Source organism: Hyaena hyaena, unplaced genomic scaffold (genome assembly GCF_003009895.1).
Source record: "Hyaena hyaena isolate Hyena2069 unplaced genomic scaffold, ASM300989v1 scaffold_10, whole genome shotgun sequence".
NCBI lineage: Eukaryota > Metazoa > Chordata > Mammalia > Carnivora > Hyaenidae > Hyaena > Hyaena hyaena.
In genome coordinates this window covers 4,629,207-4,649,751 of record NW_024080642.1, presented here as the reverse complement: position 1 = coordinate 4,649,751, position 20,545 = coordinate 4,629,207, and the positions used below count along the sequence as shown (strand labels likewise).

Genomic DNA, 20,545 nt, shown 5'->3' with positions numbered 1-20,545 from the left:
AGGCTTGTGGGGCAGGGGGTGCTGACAAACGCTCAGGACCCACCAGGCATTCTTGTACCTCAAAACCCTCCCCACACTGGGGTTCAGAAAGAATCCCCAACCCGTAGGTGGGCGTTCTTCCCTAGTAAAGCCAGCTAGGAAAAGCCTCGGGTTTGAAGCCTCTTTTATTTGTGCCTCAGAGTCAGTCTGGTGCCCCTGGCATCAGGGAAGGAGGTGAGAGGAACAGTTTCTCTTTGTTCTTTTCTTCCATCCCTTTTGTGTCCCTACTGAGCCTCACTGGCTGAGCCAGAAGGCCAGCCTGAGAAGGCGGACAAGGGTGTGCGGTGGGCCCCTGCCCCTAGCGGGGTCTGTGCTTCTCTGGGTGGGTGGGGTGGGGCAGGGGAGAGCCGGGGGTTAGCACCATTGGATGAAGGGTTTGAGAGTCAGCCCCTGGGTGGGGGCAGGTGGGACACACGACCACAGAGGGCTAGCAGCAGCTGGTGGGAAGGGGTGGGTGGTAGTGCCAGGGCCCTGACCGGTAAGAGGGCTCCGGGGTGCACCTGCCCATAAGCGGGGCTGGGGGACAGGCTCTAGTGCTTGCCCCCAGCCCAAATATGCCCCCCATTTGCCAAGACATCATGAAGGAACCAGGCCTTGCCCAGGCCGGGGGGCCACTTTGGGCACCCTCCCTGATCACAAAAAGCGCGCCTTGGGGATGGGGACTCCAACCTCTGGCCGCCCTAGGAGAAACTGGGACCACCCTGAGACCCGGGAGGGGTGTGGGGGAGGGGACTGGGGAAGCCGGGCACCCCGCTAAGTGCACTTGACGCTGAAATGCCGGGGTGGCGGAGGAGCTGGGCCCTTGACGTGCTGGTTTGTGTCTGGGACAAAGCAGCACAGCACGTGGGGAGCTCAGCTGCCCCCCAGGGGTGAAGAGCGGAGATGCAAAGGCTTCACGGACAGTGTCCTACAGTGGGTTCTGTGAGCAGAAAAGGAGGACCGGCCAGAAGGAGCAAGGGATGGGGACGGTGCTCCTCTAAGGAACCGGCTCCCCCTCAGGACGGCCCGGCCCCCTCGGACAATTCTGAGCCCAGGACAGAGTGATGGGCGTCAGGATACAGCAAAGCAGGGGGATCGGGCCGTGCGAGCTGCCTCCGGGGCCGTGGCCGGGACAGGTACCCCGCGGTCCCGCCGAACCCCGCCCCGCCTGGTGCCTACGCGCCTCTCCGCCCCCCCCACCCCGGGCTGCGGCTGCAGTCTCCGGCGGCGGCCCGGCGGGCGCGCGGGCCTGAGCGAGTCTCGCTCCGGGGCGGGGCGGGTCACGCGGGGCGTGGCCAAGGGGCCCGGCAGTGGGCGCTACTGCTCCGTGAGTGAGAGCCGCAGGATGCGCTCCAGCTCCTCCTCCTCCAGGCGCGCGCGCCGCCGCCGCTCCTCCTGCTCCTGCGCCGACAGCTCCATGGCCAGCCGCAGCTGCTCGTCGTAGCTCCGGAACACATGGCCGCCCGGGCCCGGGCGCGGGCTGGGCCGCGGGCTGGGCACCGACGCCAGGGCCGCTGGGGGCGCAGGCTGGCGCTGCGGCGTGGGCGGGGCGCTCCTGGGGGCGGGTAAGATACGTCGAGGGCTCCGGAGCGCACCTGCCCACCTGCCCGTAAGCGGGGCCAGGAGACAGCGTGGAGGCCCCCCGGACTGAGTAGGGCTCGCGGCCCGCCAGTGGGAGCGACGAATCCTGCATCACACCGCGCTGGCTCCCACCCAGGTGTGACAAATCTCAGCCCCTACAAGGCCCATGCTCCCAGCTGACGGTGGACCAGCGCAAGGGCATGCCTCTTCTACAACCCTAGCCCCGACATCCTGCCTGGTAAGGGTCTGAAGGCCTTTGAGGCCTGTCCCCTTGCTCCCCGTACTGCTCAGAGTGAGGAAAGGGTGGGGGTAGAAGCCTTCCGGATACCAGCAGGGGCCCAACAGAGGGCACCATGGTGTCCTGGGGCCAAGATGAGCTAGCTGCCCAGCCAGCAGTATCCTCACCCGCTGGGACAGGGCACTAAGAGTTGTCTCCGGGGAGGGAGGGCAGGTCAGGGCTGGCGGGCACTGACCTGTCCTGTCGGCGAGTTTCGTAGGACATGGGGTGAGTGCCGGGTTTGCTGTTGGTTAGCGCTTCCCAGATAGTGACCTGGAGGGAGGGACGTGGGCCAGTCAGCCAGGGTGGCGCCGCAGGCCGGCAGGGCGGCGCAGCGGCAGGGACGCACCTGGTCATACTCACTGCCCGCCTCAAGCAGGCTCTGCTGGATGGCGAACTGCAGCAGGTCATCGTCGTCATCGCGGGTGGCCGCCTCTCGCTGGCCGCCCAGCACACTGTAGCCGCGCGGAGCCTCGAACAACGCGGGGGAGATCTCGCAGCCGCGGCAGGAGGCTGAGGGCGCCAGGCAGGGCGTCAGAGCAGGGGACCCGCCCTCCCGGCCCCCGCCCGGCAAGAGTGCGGGCAAGGGCGGGGCGGGGCGGGGCGGACGTGAGGGCGGGGCGCGCGGCGGGGGCGGGTCTCACTCGCGGAACTGGAGCTGCTGACGCTGGAGGAATCGCTGCCTGGGGAAGGGGTCTCGCTGCTGGGGCTGCCTCGCACCGATGGCACTGGCTCGTCACAGCCATTGAGGTTCCCGAAGGTGATGCGAGCGTTGAGGATGTGGAAGATTGGGATTTCTGAGGATGAAGCAACGGTCAGGTGCCACCGCCCACCTTCTCACACCTTAGGCACCCCCAATCTTTACCTCTTCGAAGCCCTCCCCCTCCCCCCCATACACAGCGGCTGAAGGGAAATGGGGGTGGGGTCTCACCAATCTTGACAGGAAAACCAGGGGGCAGGCGCAGGGTAATGAAATCCCGGAGCTTGGCGAAAAGCGCATTGCTGACAGCCATGAGGTCAATGATGGGGGCCACCTGCTCACACAGTGACAGGGGATGCTCCTCACACAGCCACAGCTTGGCCTTGAACCTGCCCCCCACAGATCCCAAGGGGTGAGGGACACAGTAGAAGCCATGGCCTCTCAGTACATTCTGGAGACCTCACCCAGCCCTGCCCTACCCTCCCCGCCCCTCCCCAGCACCAGCAGGGGGCCTCACTTCTGTGTCTTGGTGGTCAGTTCCATGGGGCGGCCCATGTCCCGGTTGCCAAGCTCAAAGTTGGGGTTGAAGTATTCTTCTGCAGTGATGGCAGTGGGGTTGGCTTGGCTCAGAGTCTGAGTGATCAGGGTCTGTACCACATGAGGAGGTGCCCATGAGCCTCAGTCTCTGATGCCAGGCCAGCCATTTGGTATCACGGGCCCCAGAGCTATCCCCCCTGCCACTGTGGAGCTGGCACGGCCTCGCGCATTGTGGAAAGTAGTTCCACACAGGCCATGCTAGGCAGGACGCCTCCCAGGCCTCCTGAGCCACATCCACACCCTTCCACACAAGGGCACCCCTGGCACACACTCACCCCATTTTGGGGGCCCCCATGCTGCTCAGCAATTCCCAGGAAGGACTGCAGAGGTGTCTTACAGCCTACAAGAAATGTGGCATCTCAGAGGACACTGCAACCCTCAGAATTGACAGCACCCGCAACCTAAGGAGGCTGGTCTCTGGCAGGTAGGGAGGATTACTCACCCACACCAAACTCTCAGGCACCTTCATCTGAGAAGGTGCCTGAGGACTCACTCCAAAGGCCAGGGGCAAGGAACACTACAAGCACAGCGGAAATAAAAGGAGGCCTGGGGCTCAGGAGAAACTTCCAAGTGTCTGGGCTGGTGACACTGGCAAAAAATACGTGCCTTTGGCGAGCAGTTTTAGGGGACACGTGTGTGTGTGTGTGTTCCTTCAGGCACTTCCATCTTAATTACCTTATTTTGTTCCCCTGTGAGGTAGGAATGGTCTTTCTACCTTAGGTTGACTAACCAGTGCCCAGAGAATCAGTGACAGGCCCCCTGACGTTCTGCTTACAGTCTGGAATGGCCGATAAATAGCATAGGTGACATGTCCACTCCCATGTCCAAGGCAGACATCAGTTACCAGTTGTAGTCCTTCCCACTGAGCCCAGATGTTGCCTTAGACTCTTCCTAGCTGCACTCCAGATAGTCACTCCCAATTATTAGCACTTGGCACTTGAATTGAAACCTGTTTGCGTGAATAAACTATCCTGGCTTTTGCTGGGATGTCACAGGGAATGCTGATGGAGGCATTCAAGTGGGAGCCGCTTCCTTCCGCCGCCCTTCCGCCCCTCTCCCATTCCACCTCTGCTTCATTACCTTTGACCTTGCCCTTGTGCTGTTCTGAAAGATGCTCTGTCCGTGTCCGGGTGATGAGCTCCACATTGGATGCCCCATATACCTGGCGACAGATGAGGAAAGGGCTCAAAGACAATTCTGGTACCATATCCCCAGCCCCCAAGGGCCTTATGAACACTTCCTGCAACGAAGGGTCCATTGTGGGATGGGGGGGTGGCTCTTTGCTCCCGTCTCCCAGCCTTTGTAAATCTCTGAAGTCATTCATCCATTCTGTTATTCATTCAACAAACATGTGCCAGGCACTGAGGCAGGCATCAGGGATACAGTGGTGAACGAGCACTACTACAGACAATCCCCATCGTTGGGAGGCTTACACACCATTTGAAGAGATGAGGAAACGGGCAGTTATAGTGTGATTCACGCTCCAGTGGAGGGAGCACAGGGCTATGGGAACGAAAAGCAAAGGCCGCAATGCAGCCTGCAGGGCCAGGGAAGGCTTCCAGGAGGACACAGTGCAGAGCCTGGCAGTATTTGTTAGTCCTTCCCTCACCGGCTGTCCCACGTGGCCCCACAAGGGTGAGGTAGGGGTCCCAGCGTAACCAACACAGTATTCTTAAGGGTAAAGGCCTGGCTTTGTCAGGCAGCCAAGGTCTACACCTTGGCTTTGTCACCTGTAGCCGGGTGACCCTGTACAGGTCATGGAACCACTCCAAGCCTGCTTCCTCCTCGGAGAATGGGCCAATACCCTACCCCACAGAGGGCTCCTGTTGAAAAGGCTCAATAAACATCTATAAAATGGGAATAGTAATAGCCCCCACCCAGAAAGGGTATTGGGATTAAATGAGTATTGTGTGCATGTGTGTGTACATGCATACTCTCTCTCTCTCTCTCTCTCTCTCTCACACACACACACACACACACACACACAAAACATCAGAACAGAGCCTCGAACACGAGTAGAGTAAGTACTCGATAAACTCGGGCCATTCTCATCAGTTGCCTCTTAGTCTAGCGCCCTTCCCTCCTAGCTGCACTGCCTCTGCACCTCCAAGGCTGAGAAAGAGTGGTCAGGAACCCTCTTCCCAGGGCGCTGCAGGCAAGAGTCTGGCAGGTTCTGGCACCAGGGAGCTGCGGCCTCACCTTGGCTTCATACCCATTCACCATCTCTGTCTTCTCGCTGCGCCAGCCCAGGATGCCAGTCTTGTTCCTGGGGAAGCAGAGTGGGCCAGGTGAGGAACACCCCAGCAGCCTGGCTCTAGGCTACGAGGGCTGCGCCCACTCACCTCTCAAAGGAGATGTTCTTGGTGTCGAGCTGCGTGGTGACGACGGGTGCGGTGAGCCGGCTCAGCACCTGCTCCTCGGTGGGCTGGGCAGCAGCCAGCAGCAGCTCACGGTCCTGCCCAGCCAGTGCCAGAGTCTCCGTGTACACCACCCGGCGGTCATGGTCGATCTCCATGACCACAGCGCTTGTGTCTGCCAGCCACAAAATAGCACGGGGGGGGGGGGTGGGTCAGGGGTGGCGTGGGGCTGTCCCCGGCCTTCCCAGCTTGCCCCACCTCCTGCCCTGCCTGACCTTGGCCCCTGAAGACGAAGCTGCGGTTCCCTCGCTGCCATGTCATGTGGTCAAAGCCCAAGAGCGTGGTATCTACCCGCAGGTTTTGTCCACTCTTCCACACTTTGTAGGTGTCACTAGGGCAGATCTTGGACACCAAGGGCACTAGGTGGAAGAAAAGGTCAGAAGTGGCTTCAATTTGCCTGGTCCACCCAACCTGGGCTACCTCAGGGCATAGGGGTCAGGGTCAGTGGTGTGGCTGGGAAAGGATAGCAGAACCAGCCCCTCTCCAAACTCCCCCCTCGTGAATGGCGACCAGTCACTCAGATGGAAGCAACCTGAAGTCAGAGATGGGCACATCTCAGCTGCTATCGAGTCCCTAGTAGCCACCATTTGTTAATTCACTCACTCAATCTTCCATCCAATCTCCCAACAAATATTTATTAAATCCCTACTGCGTACCAGGCACTGTTCTAGTCAATGAGGATACAACACTGGACATGCCCTCTTGGAGCTTACCTTCTCGCAACGGGTGACAAGTAACAAACAAATGAGCGAATCATTACAAAGTAAAGGAAATAATTATAATGGAATCAAGACAGTGTCTGAGGCAGTGTGGAAAAGCCTAGCCAAGGAGGTGGCACTGAGGTGGGAACTAAAAGATGAGGAGGAGCCACCGGAAGGGCTGTGGCAATAGAGCTCCAGGCAGGGGGGCAGCAGGTGCAGAAGCGCTATGTGGGAGAATGGCCAGAGAGGCCCCCTCCGGCCCCCTTACCCCAGCTAGTGAACTCCCATTTCATCTCCACGTAGAAGTCCTGGGCCTGGAGGGTGAAAAAGAGAATAGCTAGGCCTGTGCTAGAGACAGGGTTCAAGGGCATGGTGCGGAGGCTGAGAGGCTGGCCCTCACCTTGCGCAGCTTCTCCAGGAGTACGGGGATGCCCGCCAACCGTTTCACCACCCGCTGGTAGTCCCGGTACCGCAGCACCAGCTGCACTAGCTCCAGGTCCCGGGTACTCACAGCCTCCTGAAGCACTGGCAGGGGGGTGGGGCGGGAGGGAGAGACGCAAAGTCACAGGGCAGGTCCCTGCCTGGCGCCCCCCCTCCACTAACCAAGGGTGAGGATATGACGCTGTGGCTGTGGGGCTGGGGCGAGCAGGGGTGCCCACCTGTCCAGCCGCTGCGATTCTCCCTGCCCACATCTGCGCCGTGCGCCAGGAGCACACGGGCACACTCGAGGTGTCCCAGTGTGGTGGCCAGGTGCAGGGGGGTCCGCCCACGGGGATCCAGCTGCTCGATGTCCACCTGGAGAAGGAGGTGAAGACGTATCCCTGGTCACTTCTGAGGCAGCCCATCTGAACCCAACAGCCTCTAGGGAGGCAGCAACCACCTGGCCACCCTGTCTTGCCCACCTCACGGGGCAATGGAAAAGACAGACACAATGAGCTGGGGTCAGGTGGGTGAAAAGAGGCTTGCAGGACAGGGCAGGAAGTAGCCCTGAGAAAGGAGGGACTTTCCTCCTTTCCTGTCCCCTGACTGGGTTCACTCTTCCAAGGCCCAGTGGGCTGCCCATAGAGAATAAGCCCAGGGCTGAAGGGTGGTCAAGAGAGGCTGTTAGCCAAGGAGGGCACTTGAAACTAGGCTTATCCTACAGGCCCAAGACCACACTTTCAGGAAGGGCTATCAATTCAGATGACTGACATGATCACTGAGTGAGGTTTAACAAAGAGCTGCTGTAATACATTGATAGGAATGAAAGAAATGTCCTTTATATGTGGGACACTATGTATTAATACTTTTTTAAAAATACAAATCCTATTATTGTTTTGTGACTAGCCTGATTATATTGCACGAGATTTTTGTTGTGTGATAAAAGCATGTTTGTTAAACTTAAATATTTAAATACATTTCAGGAGTCTAAGACCTCTAGCTAAATACAGTGAGCTGACCACATGGATGAAACTCCTCTTCTCCTTCCCCAAACTTGATTAAAATGCGAGAAAAGGGCTTCTATTACAACTATAGTGAGACAGCTGACACCACCCTCCCATCATAGACACATAAAGCTGCTTCAAAAATACACAAAATAATTGTTTTCAGTGATTAGGCAACAAGCAGTCCAGGACCGTGATCCCTGAAGTAAGAGAAACAAACAAGGTAGGCTCTGATTGCCTAGATTTCTACCTGGAGGAATATTCCAGACAGCAATGCAGGGAGAGGAATCCCTAGCAGAGCATCATAGTCTTGCTGAGGAGTTGAGGAAACAGAGAGAGTTCAGGGAGGCTGAAGTAGCAAGAAGTTCCAAGACCGAGTTCCAGGAAGGAATGAGCTATGCAAACAAAGGGCTCCAGAAATCTGCATGGGATTCCTCTGAGTCTTTGTGGAATACCCAACCTCACCTATGTAGAGTGAAACTCAGCAATACTAGACAGAAGAGGAGCAATAAGCTGGTAAATTTCCAGCACTCATGTCTCAGGGCAGGGGGACATTCAAACTCCAACCAGCTAGAATAGAAGGTTCTAGAACGTCTTTGTTATTTGCACAGGATATTCAACAGAGACCCAAGAATGGTGATGCCTTCATAGTAGGGCTAACCTATCCCTAGAGAAAAGGCTCACCTAAACCCTAATAAAGATTAAAAATAACCTCAAAGAGATCAAACTGATGTACAAGTAACTTAACTCAGTCTGTGAGAATGAAGCCTTACACTCTTTAAAGGAAGACAATAAAATCCAGATGCTTAACATTACAATGTTTGCAGTACTTAACATCCAGTTACAAATTACTAGAAAAAAAATATCAGACATGCAAAGAAGTAGGAAAATATGACCCATAATGAGGAGAAAAATCATTTAACAGACACCCAGTCAGAAACGATAAAGATGATGAATGGTTCAATGTGCTCAAGAGTTGAAAGAAAAACATGAACACAATGTTCATGGGGAAAGAAATGAGAGATATGTACAATATCTGAAATGAAAAATTCATAGAATGTAATTTAGAATAGGTTAGACAGGGCACCTGGGTGGCTCGGTCACTTGAGCATCAGACTTCGGCTCAGGTCATGACCTCACTGTTCATGGGTTTGAGCCCCACGTCGGGCTCTGTGCTGACAGCTCAGAGCCTAGAGCCTGCTTCAAAGTCTGGGTCTCCCTCTCCCTCTGCCCCTCCCCTGCTGACACTGTCTCTCAAAACTAAGTAAAATGTTAAAACAAGTTTAAGAAAAAAATAGATCAGACACCATAGGGGCACCTGGGTGGCTCAGTCGGTTAAATGTCTGACTTCAGCTCAGGTCATGATCTCCTGGTTAGTGAGTTCAAGCCCCAAATTGGGCTCTGTGCTGACAGCTTGGAGCCTGGAGCTTGCTTTGGATTCTATGTCTTCCTCTCTCTCTGCCTTTCCCTTGCTCTCTCTCTCTCTCAAAAATAAATAAACATTTTTTAAAAAGTTTTTAAAAAGAATTAAAAAAAATCAGTGAGCTTGAAGACATAACAATAGAACTATAGCACAGAGAACAGAAGTGGAACACAGAAGGGGGAAAAAGTCTGAAAAACATTCAAAGAGTCTCAACAATATGTGAGACAGTATAAGGCATTCTAACATATATGTAATTGGAGTCCCAGAGGCTAGGATAAGAAAGTGGGAGAAATGAGACCTTTAAAGAGATAACAGCTAAAATTTTTCCAAATGTGTTGTTTTAAAAAGAGCTACTGTAGGGAGTTGAATGGTCGTGTCCCCCCAAAATATATGTCTATACTCTAACCCCCAGAGCCTGTGAATGTGACCTTCTTTGGAACATGGGTCTTTGTGAGTGAAATTAAGGTAAGGATCTCAAGATGAGATCAGCCTGGATTATGTAAGTGGGCCCTAACTAAATCCAATGACCTGCCTTTGTAAGACATACAAAGGAGAGATCCGTGGAGAGAGGAGACATTCCATGTAAAGAAGAGGCAGAGACCGGAGTTATGCAGCCACAAGCCAAGAAATGCCTGGAGAACAAAAAGAAAAAAAAAAAAAAAACTGCCTGGAGATACCAGAGGCTGGAAGAGGCAAGGAAGGATTCTCCCCTGAAGCCTCTGGAAGGCATGGAGCCCTGCTGACTCCTTGAGTTTGGGCTTTCAAACTTCAAAAGAATGAGAGAATAAAATTACCCAGTCTGTGGTATTTTCTGCACAAACTAACACAACGATAAACCCACAGAATCAAGAAACTCAATGAATCCCAAGCAAGACAAACACTAAGAAAACTACACCAAGGCCCATCATAATCAAGTGCTGAAAGCTAGTGATAAGAAAATCTTAAAATCATTTTGAGGGGTGCCTGGGTGGCTCAGTTGGTTGAGCGTCTGACTTCAGCTCAGGTCATGATCTTACCACTCGTGGGTTCGAGCCCCATATCGAGCTCACTGCTGTCAGTGTGGAGCCCATTTTGGATCTTCTGTCCCATCTCTCTGCCCCTCCCCTACTTGTGCGTGCTCTCTCTCTCTCTCTCTTTCTCACTCTCTCAAAAATAAATAAATCTTAAAGAAAAATAATAAAATCATTTTGAGAAATGAGACATACTATGTTTAGAAGAACAAGAAATACTGCATACTTGGCAACAGAAACCATGCAAGCTAGAAAACAATAGAATGAAATGTTTAAAGTGCTTGGGGAGTGGGGGACACAGGAAATGTTGACCTAGAATTTGACCTAGAAGTCTCTGTCCTGTGAAAAAATATCCTTCAAAAATGAAGGGGAAATGAGGACGGTTGTGGACAAACAAAAAAAACTAAGAGAATTTATCACCAAGAAGACATGCAAGAAATGTTAAAGGAAGCTATTCAAGTAGAAGGAAAATGTTAACCGATGGAAACTTAGATCTGTACAAAGGAATGAAGAGTGCCCCAAAAGGAAAATTTGTGAGTAAGTATAAGAATGTCAGTAAAACATTTAAAACCCACAAGGGTAAAGAGACAAGAGGCTAGCAGATGAGAAATGTTACCACATCTTCAGAACGTGGAAAGCGGCTGGGGCATTACAGCTGACTCAGCAGAGCAAGGGTACTAGAACCCAAGCACTCACATAGGGGAACCCCAGTGAGCGTCAAGCCAGACCACCCTTGAAATGTCCAGAACACAAAGGCAGTGGGAATGGCAGAGGTATGACTGAGGCTCACCGGGGGGGTCTGGTTAAAATTCAGAACCCCTCCTGGCCCCTCGCCAATCTTGTAAAGCTGGGAGATGTCCCCCTTCCCCTCCACAGGATGTCAGGAATTTATTCTCCGTACAAACAGCCTGAGATGCACTGGACTTGGGGACACTGGTCTGAGGATGAGGTCAGGCTGAAAACTAGTGTACAGTGAAAGCCCAGTCCCTTCCTGCCTCAGGTCCCGAACCACTGAGAGCCTGACAGTACACGCGACTGCCCCATCCCATCCCTAACAGGAGACTGGACAATTCTTCCTTGGAGAAACTAGAGGCACCGAAGACCTCTAGGTATGGACGTGTGGGGACCCTCCAATAAGCAGGCCAGCTTGCACCCAACTGTTTGACAGTAGTGCCACCCATGCACCAGTGAGCTCCACACCCACATTCTTAAATATGCCCCAGCAGCCAAGGGGGCCTGGACATTTGAGGAAAGCTGCCAACACGAAAGAGACCAAAACATGCAAATAGATGCTAAAAACCTAGAGGATACACTGTCAATGCAGGAAATACAAGAACGCTTTTTGGGAGGGAGAGGGGAACAGTAATTTATATCCTCAGAAATATATGAAAAGATAACTGAATTCATGAAACAAAAACGGACAGCCTGACTTCCCATGACTTCTGGTCTTTCCCTTGCCTTCTTCACTCCAGCCATTCCTGGACAGCTGCACCTGCCCCAATTCTCCCCTCGTAGGACACATTACCTTAGTTCACTCCCTCTTTTGGTAAAAATAATAATAATAATAAGATAAAACTTTATTTTAAGTTATGTCTTTATTTTAGGTAATCTCTACCCCCAATGTGGGGCTCAGACTCACAGCCCCAAGATCAAGAGTCGAATGCTCTGACTGAGCCAGTCAGGCGCCCAGGTAAAAAAGAAAAACAAACAAAACCCACAACTTTGTAACTGTCTCTATCTCTTCCTTTTCTCTCACCTTCCATATCAAATCCATCAGCAAGATCTGACCTTATGGGCTCTACCTTCAAAACAGATCCAGACTCTTCTCTGTTTTCATCACCTTCAGGCTACCATCCTGGTGGGAGCCATCCTATCTCACCTGGTGGCCTGGTGGGCCCCTCATTGGTCTCTTCACTCATCTCTTGGCTTCTTAGGTCTATTCTCGACTTGACCCACTGCAGCCTCCATCATCCCGTGAAATATCCCTTTAGCTCAAAACTTCCCCAAGGCCTCCCATCCCATTTAGAATAGAAACCACAGCTCTGGACGTCTCCTTGAACTCATGTGCTCACCCACCTCTCCTCCAAACTCCACTCTGCCCGATACTAGGCAACCACAGTGCTTTCTCCCTCATCTCATTCAGGTGGCTGCTCAAATGTCACCTCCTTAGAAAGGCCCTTACAACCCATCTTAAATGACACATGCTATTTATCTATCTGTTGCCCCTGATCCCGCTTTAGTTCTCTTCCAACATTAAACTGCTTGTTCATTTGTTTGTTGTCTCCCTCACCTAGACTGTAAGGCCCACAAAGGGAGGGTCCCTGTGTTTTGTTCAATGCTACATCCCCAGTCCCTAGACAGTGCCTGGCACGTAACTGGTGCTTAATAAATATTTGTCCAGCCGATGCATAACTGACCATATTTAAGGGATCTGGGGAGGGGATGGCAATATGATATAAACCTGATAGTTGTAGGTGTATATTGTTTGCAATCATGGAGGTAAATAACAGAACAGCCTAGAGTTCAAAGTGGTCACCTCCAGGGAATGGGGGGCAGGGGGCAGGGAGTGAGGACTCCTGCTTTTTATCACAAGCCTTCTAGCAACAGCTAAATATTTTTTAAAACACGAGTATGAACTCCTTTGTCAGAAACAAAACATTTTGAATAATTTAAGTAATGTATATGTATTTAATAACCTTGTGCTGGCATTTCTTTGTTCTTTATTTTTAATTTAAGTAGGCTCCATTCCCAACATGGGGCTTGAACTCGCGACCCTGAGATTAAGAGTCACATGCTCTAATGACTAAGCCAGCCAGGCGCCTCCATTTCTTCATTTTTCAATATATTAGGAGACTCAAAAAAAAAAAAGGGCATACCTAGCCCACGTGGCCTTCTGAGCTGTGGCTTAGAGATCCAAGCACCCCACCCCCCCACCCCATCTTACGCTGATCTACACTGGCTCTCCTACAACACGGATGGCATTCTTTACTGCTTTATCTATTATGGGATGGGCTGAGCCCCTTGGCGTCCAGCCTAAGTGGGGGCCTGAGTCCAGGGATGGGAGTGGAGGATCCACAGACCCTGAGCCTGGGAAGTCAGGAGCCTTTCCACAGGGCAGCAGCCTAACCGTCTGTGTGTCCCACCAGCCCGGCCCCAGATGCAACTACTGCCACTGCTACTAACAAGGCCCTGGGGAACTGACAGGGCACCCGGCCCAGCCCCAGAGCTCCAGATGCTGCCTGTCACCCTCCCCCTCAGGTGCCTCACCTCCAGGTCCCAGAGAGAGGCTGGCGCTGCTAGCTGGGCCCGGCTGCCCCTCCCCACCTCCACTCCTTGGGAGCTCTCCCCAGGGTCCCCAGGGCCCTGCTGTTTTCCAGGGCCAACGGAAGCCTCCAAAAACACCTAGTCAACCCCCGAAGAAACTCCCCCCACCTGCTCAAAGCAGGGCCTGCAGTGAAAGTGGCGCCTTGCCCCAGGCCCAGGTGGAAGAATTCATTAATTTCCTAGCAAAGGCCTGCAGCTATTTAATTGCTGGAATGAAAAGGTTTCCCGTGAAACCTAACACCCAGCTCTCACCACCAAGAGAATGAAACTCTGCACCCCAGCAGGCCTCAGCAAGAGTCCAAAGCAGGGGTCTTTCCAGCTCAGGGGCTGAGCTCCCTGGGCAGAGAGTCTCCCTGCTTCCACTCTGGCACACACCTAGACACACACGCACACGTGAACAGGTACCAGAGGAAGCCACAACAATCCACTCCTTTTGCCCGCACGCTCAGGGTCCACATGCTCCCCTAAGTGTGCCAGCACCTGCATGCTCAGCTGCCCTCTGGATCTGCAGATGTCACCCCCAAGTTTGCTGTCAGGTTATTTGCACATGCATACCCCTTGAACCCACGGGCACTAGCAGGATGTTTTTCAAACTTGTTTAGCATTAGCAGAATCCTTTTGTGAGCTGAAATCTTACAAGGACACACCAAATTTATAGAGCCAGAAAAGGAAGGTGAAAGGCCCAGAGCACAGAGGCATGCATGCTCAGCCTTGATCTCCTTTCCCTGCTCTCTCGCCTCCCTCAGCCCAAAGGAGGACGGCCAGAGTCTGGTGTGGTCACTACTTCCCAGTCCCCGGGCCTCACCAGGTAGGCCTGAGCTCACTCAAGGGGCAGGGAGGCGGGATGCTTCCTCAAGGTGAGTTGGGTGGGGGAGGGTAGCACCTGCTGACTCTCCTCCCACCCTACCCCCTCCACCCTGCCCCACGCAGCCCCTCCCCTGCTTCCCAGACACATCAATTTGGGGGTTCTGGGGCTTGTGCGTCTTTCTTCTGAGCTTCCCCACTCACCAGAGGTGGTGATGGCCCAAACCCAAGACTGCCTACGTTAGGGGAAGGGGGTGCTCTGGGACACACCAGGTGCCTTGGGTGGGGTAACCTCTGAGCATCTAGGGCCCCCACAGCCCCAACTTGCCTACCTCTGGGTCAGAAGGATGAACTGAGGAAAGCTGGGAGGACAATGATGGAGGCAGCCCCAGGAAGAAAGAAATGTTTCCTTGGGAACAGTCTGCCCCCTCCCCTCCAGTGCCTGTTGCCAGGAAAGAACCCTGCCCCCCTTGGCTCTCCCACAGGGAGGCACACAGCTGAACCTCCACCTCCTGCCTCCCAGGGAACACCGGGCCTTCTGACTCAGGGACCGGGGCTGTGCTCGGCTGGCCATGCCAACCTCAGGGCCTTGGTAGCCAAGGGGAAACTAGCACATCCACTGGCCTACAGCCCCTTGCCCCCTCCCAACCTGGCAGGGTGTGTGCATAGAGGGAAGCAGGGCACCCAGCAACCATCATACTGCTGGGTGCCAGCTAGCGGTGGTCCATGAAGGTGTTTCCCTTCATCAAAACACTTGATGAGCATCTCCCGTCTCCCCACCACTCCCTGCGTCTGGCCCCCAGAAGAGCTGTGGGGGTGCGGGGGCCCTGAGCAAAGCCGATGAACCTGAAGCCTGCCATTCCACCCCCCTCCCCAGCCTGCCGGCATTGCCAAGGCTGCCCTCTGCGGGGCTTTCTTGGAGCGAAGAAGAGGCAGCTATGCCAAGTGAAGACCAGGGAAACCCAGCTGCTATGTGCTTGAGGAAAGCCTGGATGTTTTCTGTGACAGCTGGTGCCAGGAGGACCAGAGGTCAGGGAACCCCCGCTGGATGGAATGCTTAGGGTCTATGGGGTTTCATTATGATGTTAGGAGGCTGCCCCCAGGCCCGTTCCCATCAGGAAAGGGCTGGGTTGGACACCCTCAGCTCTTCCTGGGACCCTGAGCAGTGCACATTTGAATGCAAGGGCCACTCTGGGTCAGTCCTGGTTTGGAGATACAGCCAGGGGCCTCTCCCATGCAGGCTGATTGGCATTCCCCTTCTTTGGCATCCCTGGAGCAAAGGAGAGGACGGGCCTGACTCCTTTGTGGTTGAACAAGGGTTAACTTCAACCAGTGCCCTATATTCCTGCTATCCTGGATCGGGGCAGGCAGTGTCCGTTTCCGGGAGATGCAAACACACCAGGGAACTGGGAGGGATGGGAGGCTGGAGATACTGGTGAACCTGGTGCCTAGTTTCTGTGGCAGCCTGAGGGCAAAGTGGAACACACGCAGCAGCCCCAAAGCACCCCTACCTGCAGCGGGTTCCCATGCTCCCCACCCCAACCTCACTTCAGCAAGATGGCTGCTGACTGGAGTACTATCCATCAGAGAGGCTGAGGTGAGAGTCTTTTCTTCCAGGGCATTTCGCCTCTCTCCAATCTCAGCAAGAAAAGAACCACCCACCCCTCAGGCAAGGGAGTACAACTGAGATTTCTGGAGATTCAGCCACTAGCCTTCTGCCTAACAATCCTGGACCAATCGTCAATCACCGCATCAGGAAGTTCCTCTCACATCAGATTTAAATCCCTCCAGCCTTAACCTCCTTCAGAAGCTTGTCTTCTTTTGCCCCCCGGGGGAGGAAAACAGAGAGGGGTCAGAAGAGACTGGATTGCCTTAGCAGCCAGCACATCATACTCTACTTCCAGGCTCACACTCCCAGCACCAGAAAGGGGTCTCCTTGAGAGCAGAGGATGTGCCTGGTTTGTTCTTCTCTCTCCCCCAGGACCTAGCACTCAGGCCACGCTTCCTTTCCCAGGCCTCTCTGGTTGCAAGCCACGTCCTTTATGATGGATAAAAGAGACACGGTCTGAGGAGCAACTAGGAGCGTCCTTGTTTAAGCAGAGATGGAACACAAGTGGACACCCCAACCAGCCCAGAAGCTTGGAGCCTCAGGTCACCCCAACACTTCTTAGGACTGCTCTGCAGAGGTGGAAGCTTTGCTGCTCTGCGGGCTCAGTGGTGGGCTTCAGAGGCTCTCTGACCCCTACCTTGCTCTCCATCTCACTCGTCCATTGGGAAGCAGACAGCTCCTCAAAATGAACTTCCTGTGACTCAGGAAGTGGCCCTCCAAAGGAATATTCCCAAAGGGGACCACTCCTGAGCGAACCACTCCCATGGCCCCGGGGTCTCAGATCTGGGCCAAGTCTGCAGGCCTCAACCTGAGGCAAACCGGGGCAGAACGGGCCCAGCTCTGGCTCATGCTTCCCCCACCCCGGAGGGTGAGCTGCCCACACCCCATATGTGGCCTGGGGACTAAGGGCAGAGTTGGGAGCTACCTGTGACCTGTGCCTGCCTTGGTCCTGAAGAATGACCAGGAGAACCCATCCGTTCCCTGGTCTTCCTGGAGGCTCGTGCCCAGCTAAAGCCGCTGACCCGCCCGTTCTCACAGACTGGCAGGAACCAGGGGGCCCACTTTGTGTACAGGACCCCAAATCCTTCCTGTGGCCAGGGGCCCCTAGCTTCCTGAGCGCCTAGAGGCCAGGCCCCAGCAACGGAGGGCAAGAGAGCTCCTTTCAGCACCTGGACAAGGCCCTTCAGCGCTTCCCCACAGGGGGTCTCTCTCCACTCCCCATTCCAGGGCCGGCGCTGGGGTCTGCGGGACCCCGGGGCTCTGCTCAATCGGAGCAAAGAGACGAAGAGCTCAGCGGGAGGGTAGAAGGCACTGGGTGGGGCTGAGATGCCTGAGAGTGCCACAGCCCATTCTCTGATCCTTGACCTGTGACCCCTCCCGACGCAGGCCTGGCCCACCTCCGCACACTCGCGCGGGAGGTGTCGCTGCTCTGAGGCTCCGCGGACTCTCTCTCCACACGGAGCACAGAGCGAGCCGGCAGCCCCTCCCCGCAGCCCTCCGCCCCGGCCGAGGAGGGACACAGCGTCCCCGACCCCAACCTGGGAGGGTCCGGAACACGTGTGGGCCGGCCGGCCGAGCCGGAGGGGAGCGGGCGGGGACCGCTCCCATCACCCTCTCCCGGTCAACAAGCACAAAAGCCGCGGCTGCGAACAAAGAAGCGCTGCAAACTCGCCGGGGAGGCGGGACAGCCCGCGCCGCGCCCCCTCCCCACACCCGGCGGGCGTGCCCGGCCGCGGGGTCCCCGCGGCGCCCCGACGGCGCTCTTACCTGGCCGGCGCGGACCTCTTTCTCCAGCTCGCGGTGGCGGTTGTGCCACACGAGGTAGTGCAGCGGGTACTTGCCCTCGGGCCCCTTCCTGGCGGAGGCGTTGGCTGGGATCATCGCCCGCTCCTCATGCCAGGGCCGCGGCGCCCGGCCGGGGAGGAGGGACGGCGCCGGAGCCGGGGCCCGGGGCCGCGGGGCGGGGGGCCGGCGCTGCCTGCTCGCAGGGCTGCGGCTCGGGCATGTGCGAGCGGCGCCGGCGGGCGGGGGCGGCGCGCCCGGCGCTGTGCGGGCGGCGCGGGCCGCGGGCGTCCTCGCGAGGCGGCGGCGGGCGGCGCGGAGAGGCCCCCACCCGCCCGGGGAGGGAGCGAGCGGGCGCTCGGCGGCGCGGCGCGGACTCGCGCCTCACCTCCCACACCCCCGCACACAAAGACGCCTCTCGGCGGAGGGAGCAGGCGCCCGCAGCGGGCGCGGGGGCGCACGGGGCGCGAACCCCGGGGACGCCGCCGCAGGGACGCGCGCCCGCAGCCCCCGGCTCCCCGCAGCTGCATTGCCCGGCCCGCAGCCCGAGCGGCCGGCGAGAGATGCGGGGATGCGGGGGAGATGGGAGGGGGACCCGGGTGCCCGGGGCAGAGCTTGTTGTAGCTCGGCCCCGCGGCATCATGGGGCATGTAGTCCGCCTCGTGGAACTGGGGGTGGCGGTGGCCGGAGAGTGTCCTGCTCTGACACCCTGATCCCAGGAGAGCGTGTCAGGCCCGAGCGGAACGGAGACAGCGTCCTGACGCCCGGTAGGCTGGGGCGCACCCCCACCCACCGGCCTTCTGCCTTTTGCTGGCGAGGGAGGGGGGCTACAGGCCTTGCTCAGGCAGTGGGGCCGCAGGAAAGCGTGGCTTTCAGGATTGAGTTTGGGTCCCAGTGGAACGTGAAAAGGGATCCAGATTCCAAGAGTGGCTGATGGGGGGAATCCTGAGAAAGGCTCGAGGCATTTGTACCAAGGGTCGTTGGAGCAACCAGGGATCTGTCACGTGAAATACTATGTAGGAGTCTTCCCTGACCTGTTATTAAATTCCATCTTTCACTTGACATTAGAAAGGGAATGACCACTAAGGCTGGGAGCACGGTCCCCTCCCCGCATTTGCTGTCCTCAGCAAGGACCAGAGTAGGGCTGGGCAGAGAAAGCAGCAGGTGGCAGCTCCCCACCTCCACCCAATGCGGTCCCCTCAAGAGACGAAGTGACTGATTCCAGAGACTGTCTCCTTCCCGAGCAACCCCAGGGCACAGAGGTCTTTCCAGAAGGGTCCCTGCAGACACTGTGGTAAAAATGGAATTGACCTCTGGGGCTGCCTATTGCAAGGGCTGGAAGGATCTAGATCAGTGGCCGGATCAGTGGCCCGGCCCTGAACGGAGAGGGGATTAGGCTCTTAGACCAGAGTTTGAATTTCTCCTTAGTAACCCCCTGACCAGAAGCAAATGGCTTAAATTTTCTTTCTCAGACCACTCACCTCTAAAGTGAGACTCTAAATACCTACCTACTGGGGTGAGCTAAGGATAGTAACTACCCTGGAAATAGCGCATCCCGCCCTCAACCACGAGGACGGAGACAGGTGGCGGGACCAGGCACAGCGCCTTCTTGAGTCCATCCTAGAACAGGACAGGAATGAGGGATTCCATACCAGCTCATGTTAGAACAATCCAAGAAGTGTTTGTGTGGGAGGTGCTAGCAAAAGCTTGCAAACTCTCCGCGCCTCTTTCAGGTTTCTTTGTGTGGTCTTCTCTCCTTCCTCCTCCACACCCTGCGGTGCCAGGCCCAGGCGGGAAAGGATAAGGGAGGAGTGGACTGCCGTGCCCCTTTTCTCCAGCCTGGGAGGAGCCAGCTGGCATCTCCGGCAGCCGCGGACCGCTGCCCACCTCTACCACGAGGGGTCAGCAGAGTGTTGTGGCCGCGGCCGGAGTTGGGGAGGGGGTTGGAGCCAGGGAGGGACGCCTAGGAGTGGCCCGGAGAATGCGTGTACATTTCCTCATTAAACTGTTTTCAGAACCTTGTCTGAGATTTCTTTTTTACTGTCCTGCTTCCTGGGGTGGCGACATCTCCTCCGGGAAATCCTACAAACCTTTTATCCCTAGTCCAGGCCCAGAAGCTCTGCAGTGGCGGGGCTGGGGGCTTCCGGAATAAAGTTCGGAGAATGCCTCCGAGCCTAGGCCACTCTCAGTTAGTCCCCGGGCTACCAAGAGATGGAGCTGGTGGGCGGGAGGGGGCAGTGGGGTGAATCATCCTCCTGCCAAGTGTTACAGCTCTGGGGGAGGGGGAGCGCAGCCTGGATCGGGGGACTTAATTCCCTTAGCAGCGAGATCTCTTTTTGCCAGGCGGCCCTAGCCTAAACCCAGGTCGCTTTTCCTTCGGTCTGCGCGCTCCAGCTGCCACGTGCTCGAGACGCGCCCACACAGCAGAGAAACAAAGACAGCCGAGCGATGGGGCTGCCAGTAGCCGCCTCGACATTTAATAAATGAAATTCCATAGCTGGGGGTCGATCGGGGGTGAATGGGCGGCCACCGCTCGCGGCCAGTGCGCTCCTTTTCGTCGCCCAGCCCGGGGCCACCAAGCCCACAGACTGACTCCTTGGTGCGGGTGCCGCACGGGGCGGCAGGGGGTGCTCCCCCCCCCCCGCCGCCGACCCCCACCCCCACTGCGAGGTACCTTTGCTTGCTGAAGCCCCGCCAGCTGAGCGACTGGCTGTGGGGGGAGGGGAAGCCTGCAAAAAGATTTTTTTTTGAAGGTGCGATTATAAATATACCCCGTGGATCGCGATTTCAAACAAACTTGTCAATCTGGGCTGCAGCAAAAGGCGATGGAGGCAGCTCTGCTTGTATTTCGGGTGGTGTGACTCATGAGCATTACTCG

General features: G+C 56.0%; 1 protein-coding gene and 1 long non-coding RNA gene across 3 annotated transcripts; one reads left to right on the top strand and one right to left on the bottom strand.

Moving 5' to 3' along the window:
• Positions 1-146: 146 nt before the first annotated feature.
• Positions 147-17,823, bottom strand: ANKRD13B (ankyrin repeat domain 13B). Of its 2 annotated transcripts, XM_039253418.1 has the most exons (15): positions 17,653-17,823; positions 6,951-7,086; positions 6,692-6,816; positions 6,560-6,605; positions 5,806-5,949; positions 5,516-5,705; positions 5,373-5,439; positions 4,254-4,335; positions 3,449-3,513; positions 3,094-3,224; positions 2,808-2,965; positions 2,521-2,673; positions 2,226-2,389; positions 2,073-2,149; positions 147-1,573 (listed from the first exon to the last, which is right to left on the bottom strand). In XM_039253418.1, exons 1-15 carry the CDS (start codon positions 17,764-17,766, stop codon positions 1,336-1,338), a joined length of 1,890 nt encoding a protein of 629 aa, XP_039109349.1. In that variant the 5' UTR covers positions 17,767-17,823; the 3' UTR covers positions 147-1,335. The 2 variants fall into 2 exon arrangements, with proteins under 2 accessions (XP_039109349.1, XP_039109358.1); XM_039253427.1 differs by lacking the exon at positions 17,653-17,823 and having other exon boundaries at positions 6,692-6,808; positions 6,951-7,068.
• A 503-nt stretch (positions 17,824-18,326) lies between these two features.
• LOC120246126 lies at positions 18,327-19,689 on the top strand. The gene is made up of 2 exons (XR_005531972.1): positions 18,327-18,434; positions 19,401-19,689. It is a non-coding gene; the product is annotated as an uncharacterized LOC120246126 (long non-coding RNA).
• The last annotated feature ends 856 nt before the right edge of the window (positions 19,690-20,545 follow it).